General features: G+C 34.1%; 1 protein-coding gene across 1 annotated transcript in view; it reads left to right on the top strand.

The window, feature by feature from the left end:
• Positions 1 to 8,891: 8,891 nt before the first annotated feature.
• Positions 8,892 to 9,205, top strand: part of LOC108748448 (histone-lysine N-methyltransferase SETMAR-like) — a 16,033-nt gene continuing 15,719 nt past the window's right edge. Inside the window, exon 1 of the mRNA XM_018486634.1 lies at positions 8,892 to 8,912. Within this exon, the coding sequence (XP_018342136.1) occupies positions 8,892 to 8,912 (21 nt within the window). The remainder of the gene's footprint in view (positions 8,913 to 9,205) is intronic.

Here is a 9,205-nt window from a genome sequence, read left to right as displayed (position 1 = left end):
TATATATATATATATATATACATAGCTAAATCATTGCCTAAATTCTATTTTGGCACCCTTCCGATTCGCTGCGTTTTGATAAAGATCGTACAAGTCTAATCCCTGGTTAAAACGATTAAGTTCCTTGACCTAAAAGAGGACCGACGGATGCACAATCTCAAATAGCGTCGCGTATCGACGTTGACTCACATCTGGAACATAATCAAGTACTTCCGACTTGTGGTACCTGCCTCAGAGCGATAACCACAAGAGCAATGTCAGTAGCGTCCTTTCTTGGCCCCTTCCTAATTCTTTCTTCTCATCGAAACAAAAAAATCTTGAGGCCTGGACGTAACAGAATCCTACAACTTTTATCTAAAACACTTTTTTGTAAAATTTATATTTTCCGAGATATTCAGGTGTCCTGATCTTTTTAGGACACTGTATAATGGCATGCCCGTTATGTCAAAGTGCAATAGTCTTGTGAGACCATTCGAGCGAGTCGGACATGGTTCTTCTTGTCTCGGGTGTTGCGTCATCTCGATTATATTTTTGAAAAGTGCTGCCGGCTTCGATTGTGCCGTTGCATTGCACTACTCATAGTTCCTTCATTCGTCTTTGCGCGTGAAAGGCCGTGCGGCGTGAAAGCGTCGTAGCCGCAGGCGTCCAGTGTTTGAAGGGGCGCCTCGCCGTTTTCATTTTGATTACATCATCTTTTTGTTCTACTCGCTCAGTTTGAGGTGGCCGGTGTATTGCATTCCCATTTACAATACGATTTGTTCAATTCCAAAGACCATCAGTGGCCAAGTATCAGTCAGTTAGGCTGCAAAGCCAATTAAAAGAAAAAGAAGAAGAAGAAAAAGAAGTCAAAGCGCAATCAAATACGAATGACTGTACAAAAGTGTGATTAAAAAAATTATAAAGTAAGTTTACATGTGAAAATAATTGCGAAATAAATATGTACGGAGAGAAAAAGTTTGCTATGATCGCTAATCCTTGCTGTATAAACATTTCGTGAACCTTGCTGTTCACGAAACATTGGCATTAGCAATGGATAACATGACACGGCGATAACCTGCAAACTTTCTGGTATCTCTGAAGTATATATAATATGTATGTTTATACTTAATAATGAAGTATATATTTGCAGTTACTCGCTGCAATGTAAATAGATAATGGCAAGGGATCTAATAAATTATTAACTTTTACAAATAAATGTATTATCTGCTTCTACTTCGTATCCTGTAACATGACTATCAAGTCCAATATTAATTATATTAGGACAAATGAACAACATTTGTTTTCAAATATTATAATATTTTTTAGCTCTGCAAATTGAGACCAAAGATCAACATCAACAATAAGTATCATGCTATATCATATCGCGCAAAAATTCAAAATTGAAATGCAAAACGTGGGCAAATACACGTTATCATAATTACAATTATATTAGTAATAAATACAAATTAATGCGCAATTTTTTTTACTCGCTACAAAAGATTATTTGCATCAAATGTACAATATTTGTTAAATATGCAAATTTGTTTGCTATAAACAGCAAAAAAATTTGACAAACATTTTGCAATTTCTTTTGCGTTTATAGCAAATCTTTTTTCTTCGTGCGTCAAATCATTGATTTGTGTAGATACAATATATGATAAAAGTTGAAGCCATGTTTAATTATATGTAACACTAAAAATTAATTAAATAATAATTAAAATAATTAACCCTAATACAAGATACAATTTGGTGTTTCATCCATCCAAACATGGGTCACTAGAATCCATCCGTTTTTTCACCTATTCAGAATGTTAAAAAAATCTCTAAAAATTCACCAACATACTTTCAACTTTCTAGAATAAATATTGAAATTTTATTTTGAAAAATAATAAAATGTATAATTTATAATTACCGAAAGACTCAAAGAAACTTGCACGAACAGGAATCGCTCGGTCATTGGGGTCACTAGTGACCTAACCTTGTACAGTAAGGGTTAAAAGAGGAAAATTATGTAGAAATTTAAGAGAGAAATTAATTAAAGTACGGGAATATCAGTATAGTTAAAATAAGTTAAAATAAAAAATCTCTCACCAGTAAACACTAATGCCCAATAAGCAATATATTTGTGTATTTCGATTGCTGAATCAAAAAGAATATAGAATTGCAGAATTGTAGTTCTTAGAAAAGTGAGTGTTGTGACATATAATAATATTACCAATGTAAAATAGGTAAGCATTATAGCTGACGCTGCACCTCTCGTTATAGTTAAGCCGTAGCTTAATATTCTCAAACCAGTATGTTTCCCGTTGTACAGAATAATCTGTAAAAACGTCATATAATACACTATTGTAAAACGTAAGAATTTTAGTGTTAGTTCAGTAAAATTAGACTGAAAAAACTTGTTTCAGAAAAAAATGATAAGTTGGCGTTTCTTTTCACGAAATGCTTCGAAAGGTCATCAGAAAAGAAATGTATGTTTGAGGTGATTCGTGTGGGAAATATGCGAAAAAAATTCGGATAGTTGCGAAAAGCAGTTTATTCGTTTATAGAACGAAAGATGTTGAGTATGGAAAATAGTTTAGTATGAAAAATATAGGCATTCGATATACCTACAAAATGAGACATAAAATGTTAAGTTAAAAAAAAGTAAAGATCACTGGAAAAGGCCTTTTCACTCGCTCTCTGATCATCAAAATTTGAACAGCAAGGCTTTGAAATTTTTATAAAATGTAGCTTTTGTTATGACGAAAAAATCCACCCCTGTTTAAGCCCGACATATTTATTAGTTTTTTATTATTAAATAATGTTAAATAATATTAATATCATAATATTTGCGAAAGTTAGTGTTAAACGAAAAGTACTTTTTTTAGCAATTTCAACATTTACGTCAATATTTGAGAAAATACTTATTAATTATTTATTTATTTATGTCATATCTGTAATTAAATACATTGACAATTTCGTACATTTAAGTGCTGAATCCTGAAAATCGGACACTTTTTACATTATTAAATAAAAAAATGTAGCTCATATAACTTAAATTTGTTAGTCAGACGTGCACTTCATACTTCTTGAGTAATAAAGAAATAAAAATTCGAGAAACGAATAATAAATAATTTCATGGTTACAATTACTTTGTGAAACATTTGGCAAAAAATTCGAGAATTTGGAAACAATAAATTTAACTTTACCCTTATAAATTAATGCAAGTTGCAGCTCTTAATCTTAAAAATTAGAAAAAAATAGAAAATTTTTGAAAAAAGTTTTCTCGGCTCCTAGCAATTGGAGAATAATTTTTTTTTAATTTGTAGAAAATGGCAGCTGTTGATTGCTTCACACTGTTATTTGCTACGATGCATATTAATAGAATTATTCATTTTTAAGAACAAGATACTCATGTTTCGAAGTCGTTTTAAAGTAGTTTAATTGCCAAAAATCATTTCTTTACAAGATGTACGTGATAGTGAAGCTCTTTTGAAGAAGAAAAATCATCCCTGCAGTGCGACTGCTCAAAGATGTAGAAATTAAGTTTTCTGCAGACAGGTTTACAGTGAACAAATAGCTTTTTGCAAAAAATAATAAACATTTCCGGTTCAAACAAGAGGATTTTTTCATAATGAAAACTGCATTTTACGAGAATTTCAGAGTCTTGCGTTCAAATTTCAATGAACAAAGAATGAGTGAAAAAAAAGCCTTTTCCGGGCGTCTGTGAAGTTAGTACCCCAATATTGAAATTTCAGTTCTGATTAGAGTTTCCGTTTCCTTTTGACGAGACAAAGAGTTCCCTGTATTTTTTAACGCGAGATTTGCTTAATAACAATTTTTAAATAATTTTTAAAAATGGACTTCCCAGATAGCAAAATGTCTGCAGTCTTCTAGCAGATCGTTCAGATTCGAGCAGAAAATGACGTCTGCCGTCAATTGCGTCCGCATTAGGCTTATGTTCTGTTAACATCGCCTGTCGACATAATGTGAAGGCAAATTGTTGGCAGAAACTAAGCAGATCTTGCTGACATTATCTGACGCTAGACTGTCAGTAAAAACGATGTAAATCCTGCTCTGACACGACCTGACAGCAGAATGTCGGCAGAAATTGACAATTGATAATTGATTGTCGACAGATTGTCCCAGAATCTGTTGAGTTTCTATCAATAATCTGCTGTCAAATCGTGCCAGAACAGGATCTGGGTGGTTTCTGTTGACAGTTTAGTGCTAGGTGATGTCGATAGGATGTGCTTGGTTTCTGTAGACAATATACTATCAGATTATGCCACAAATCTGCTCTGTTTCTTTTTCCAGTCTGTTATTTATGTTTATCTGCTTACAGATTTTACGTTACATTACGTTACGTTTTTTCTAACAGTCTGTCAACATTATTATGTACATCTAATGCTGTTATTTTATTGATATAGTGTGTAGCAGACATTTAAAAAATCCGCTTTCTACAGACTTGGCTATCTGACTTCTTATCAAAATTCGAGATCGAATAATTCTGAGCAGCTTAATAGCTCTATTTTGTGAATACCTAGAGTTCCTGATACATAAAAACAATTTTGACACAACAAAATTTATAAAAAAATTTTTGAAACAAAAATTTTTTTATACAGTAGTTCTGTCACACGTTAATTGCCATTTATCTATTTCGAAGAGTTCTCAGCGATTAAAATCAACAGACCCCAAAATAAGAGATATGTACTTAAAACAAAATTTGAAAAATTGGTTGTAAAAGCACATATCTCTTTATAAATATAACCATCTTTGTGACCTAATACTTTTCGATAGAACTCGATGAGAATTATTCAGAACGCTAATCAGAACTACCGAAACTTTTAAAAAAATTTTCGACGTCAGACTTAGAAAAATTTCGATTATCAAATGTCTTGTATTTTGCAAACCGTTAGTCCGATTGCTTTGTGATCTGATACTTTTTGATAGAACTCGTCGAGAATTATCTAGAACTCTAATCAGAACTACTTAAGGCTCCGGAGTAGTTGTGGCGGCCATGTTGGAATCGTGACGTCAGAAGCGAGGAATGACACGTAAATTTATGTTGCAAGCCATTTGTAAATAAAGATAATTTGGATAAATCTAAATGACGAGATTGCTTTAAAATACCTGTAAAAATAGGTAGAAACTATCCTTTTCTCCCTTAATAGTCAGTAAGTAATCATAAAAGGCAAGTAAAGTGAGCCTAATTTCGGACAGAAACACACGGTTTGAACAACTATTGAAATGAATGAAATATACGTTTTTACGTATAAAATTTCATGGGTTCGTGCTTGTATGTGTGTGGCTACCGATTTCGTCACATTTCGCCAGGCCGCCGATTGATTTTGAATCGCATGCTGACTCAGGAGCCTTAAATTCTTAAAAAGTTTTGCAAAATATACATTTAATATTATAGGTGATAAAAAATTTTTTTAAGAGTTCCAGTAGGAAAGACTGGGGTTAGTAAACTATAGGAGTAAGTAGAATAATCGAGGCTACGTTATAAACAAATCACTCGAGACACACGTAAACATGTCTGAACACGCAGCGGCGACTGCCGCTCAATCTGCTGTGAGATCACGAGGCGGATGCGTCTGTATTAGAAATTACACTACAATTTAAAAAAATCGTAAGTGAGTGAATATTTTTATTTATTATAGAGTTTTTGTTCTGCAATCATATAATTGTCTGAAATATTTTATTTCCATTTAACTAGTAAGTGTAGTTTTTACTTAATAAAGTCCAACAGATTTTTTTGTTTATCTTTCAATGTTGGGCGTTAACTTCAGATGCCAAGTAGTAACAAAGTGTATAAACATGCCCAGAATATTTGCAATATTGTTGGTGAGGTGTTAACAATAATCGTCCGAGTGTTTCTTCATTTCCTCGAATTTTTTTTATCTTTGTCGATAATTTCGCTATTACGTTTCTCTTCTTTTGTATCTTATTTGCTTTCAACTTTGCCTTCGATTTTAGATTGTAATTCGCTTGGATCAGCATATCTTTTCACCGTCTTTTGTACTTCACCAATAAACGATTGCAAATAATATTCTGGGCATATTTATACACTGTTAAATTTATACACTAATTGTTTTCACGCTCGTATGAAATTTCCTGTTGTTTTTTCCGTAGATACGTTGAATAATAATTCTCGGCGTTTAATAATTAAATTATTATTAAAGTCACTTAACATCTACTGAAAGTCTTGTAGATTTATAGTTTCGATAAAACTGCATATCACCGACGATCTCATCGATTTCAATGATCCTGACATATGTTATTAAGGTCATGACTAGGGATGCATCGGATCATAAAATTATGATTTAATAATATCGAATCATAATTGTATTCAATATCTCTTTTTATACATTTTATGCACAGTCGTGAATCAGGACATGAACTTTTCTGGTGAAAAAACATCCGGTGAAAAGACACCGACTTCCTCGACAGCGATCCTTAGGCTGTGTAGGTGATGGTCGAAAAATTCTCCCGGAATATCTGAACACTCACTTCCTCGGAGGAATTCACAAGATATTCGTAACTTCTGCGAGCAATATCCTAACATCCTCTTCGTTGATGCCCAATATACTGGATTCTCATTTTCTCGGAGAAAAACATAAACTCTTGATTCTTTGTTGAACACTTAAACGACACCTGAATAGTCGATTTCCTGACGGCGACGTAGACAACACCTGGTTGTCGGAGGCGAATATCTGGACATTGACTTTCTCGATGATGAACATCTGGATGTCGTCTGGCGTTGTTATCATCATCGTCGTCCGGCGACATAGTCGTCATTGTTCGACATCGTCATCGTTGTCGTCTTCGTCCGGCATCGTCGTTGCCATCGTTGACGTCCAGTTTCAATTATTCATTTCTACAGTTCTGTAACTTTAGAAGTAAATATCTCTTGAACGAAACATTTTCGAGCATACATGCAGAGAAAATTTTTGTTTGTTTTGAGATCCTGAATTTATATTTTAAATTTAACAATTTAACCCGGGAACACCCTGTATATACATCTGTATATACAGCTAGGATGTATATCATTCTCTGTAAGAACTATAAAAAAATATTATTCTCTGTAACAAACGTATATACGAGGTCTGTTCAAAAAGTATCGCGAATTTTGTGTTTTTTCAAAAATTATTTATTTATTCATGAATATCTATTTTGTCCCCTTCAAAGTAATCTCCATCAGATATTATACACTTGTGCCAACGTTTTTTCCAATCCTCGAAGCACTTCAAAAAATTATTTTTTGTGATCTTGTTCAGCTCCTCCTTCGATGCCGTCTTTATCTCCTCAATCGTAGCGTAGCGTCGTCCTTTCATGGGCCTCTTCAGTTTCGGGAACAAGAAAAAGTCACAGGGGGCCAGATCTGGGGAATACGGTGGCTGCGGCATCATTAGTGTGTTGTTTTTGGTCAAAAATTCGCGCACAAGCAACGATGTGTGAGCAGGGGCGTTATCATGGTGCAAAAGCCAATTTTTGTTCTTCCACAAATCCGGGCGTTTCTGGCGGATTGCTTCGCGCAAATTGCGCATAACTTGCAGGTAATATTCCTTATTGACCGTTCTACCCTGTGGCAAGAACTCATGATGCACCACGCCCCTGCAATCGAAGAAAACTGTAAGCAAAACCTTCACATTCGACCGAACTTGGCGCGCTTTTTTCGGTCTTGGCTCGTGCGGCAGCTTCCATTGGGATGATTGAGCTTTGGTTTCCACGTCATAACCATAAACCCATGATTCGTCACCAGTTATGACCCTCTGGAGCAAATTTGGGTCGTCGCGGACAGAGTCCAACAGCTCCTTAGCAATGTTAATGCGATGCTGTTTTTGGTCGAAATTGAGCAATTTTGGTACGAATTTCGCGGCGACCCGTCTCATGCCCAAATCATTGGTAAAAATCGAATGGCACGAGCCAATCGATATGTTTAGGTCCTCAGCAACCTCTCTAACGGTGATTCGACGATTGGCCAATACTATTTTCTTCACTTCATCAATGTTTTCGTCTGTTGTTGACGTGCTCGGGCGTCCGGCACGCTCTTCGTCGTTCACATCTTCTCGGCCCTCTGAGAACATTTTGTACCACCGATAAACGTTACTTCGGTCCAAGGTAGCTTCACTATATGCCACAGTCAACATTCGGAATGCGTCCGCGCACTTAATTTTGTTTTTCACACAAAATTTGATACAGATTCTTTGATCCATTTTTTGGAATAGGCAAAAATCGAAGACGAGCCAAAGCACATGCAAGCAAAGCAGCTGTCAAAAATTAACTGAACATTCAAAATGGCCGAACTTGTCGGCATAAGTGAGAGACATGAGTACCAACATAACGCCACAAAAAATCGAAAATCGAATATACGTAACCCGCGGAAATTCAAAATTCGCGATACTTTTTGAACAGACCACGTATCTAGGACTTATAATTTCTATAACTTAATCCATTCCTTAATTCCATAACTTCCAAGTGTTCAGATGGATCGTTACTTCTTACAAATTATACAATAGATCTATTTATCCAGAACAAGATCCAGTTGGAATTTTTTTTCTCCTACATGGAACCTCCTGCAGAGCCTTTAAAAGTTGCATTTAACTGGATTATAAAATGTTTTTAAGGATAGAAAAATTTCTTTTAGTTTTAGAATATATCGCTTGTCTATTTTAACATCCTCAAATCAAATGTCTCAATTTGACAATAAAAAATCTTTATTATAAAATAAAATGAATACATAATAAAAAATATTATACTACTTTATATGTAGTTTATTTCAATTAACTAAATCTTTTTTTTTGTATTATTTACTCATTTCATTTCATTTCCTTGAACTCGAAATTTGATTATTTTTTCACATTAATCGGTACTGTACTTCTTAAGGCGTATATCGTAGAGCTAAATAAATGAATTATTACATCATGTCCAGCGATCAAAAAAACGTACATTATCACATTTAAAATTCGGATTACGTCATTTTTGCATTAAATCAAATGTATTAAGGAAAATCGAAATTTTGATTTAAAAATTGTTTACTAGTGACCTCTAAATCTTAATATTTTTAAATAAAAATTTAGAAGTGTTCTTTTGACATGAAATGGAAACTTTTGATCTGAGGCTAATTAAAAAAAAATTTTTTTATTATCAGTCTAATACGTAGGCTGCTGGAAAAGTTCCTGCAATCTATTGCTTCCAGTGGCGCCAACATTCTGCTACTATCATATCCGTAAAATTA

This window comes from Trachymyrmex septentrionalis, unplaced genomic scaffold (genome assembly GCF_001594115.1).
Source record: "Trachymyrmex septentrionalis isolate Tsep2-gDNA-1 unplaced genomic scaffold, Tsep1.0 scaffold220, whole genome shotgun sequence".
In the NCBI taxonomy this organism is placed as follows: domain Eukaryota; kingdom Metazoa; phylum Arthropoda; class Insecta; order Hymenoptera; family Formicidae; genus Trachymyrmex; species Trachymyrmex septentrionalis.
This window is presented reverse-complemented; position numbering and strand designations above follow the sequence as displayed.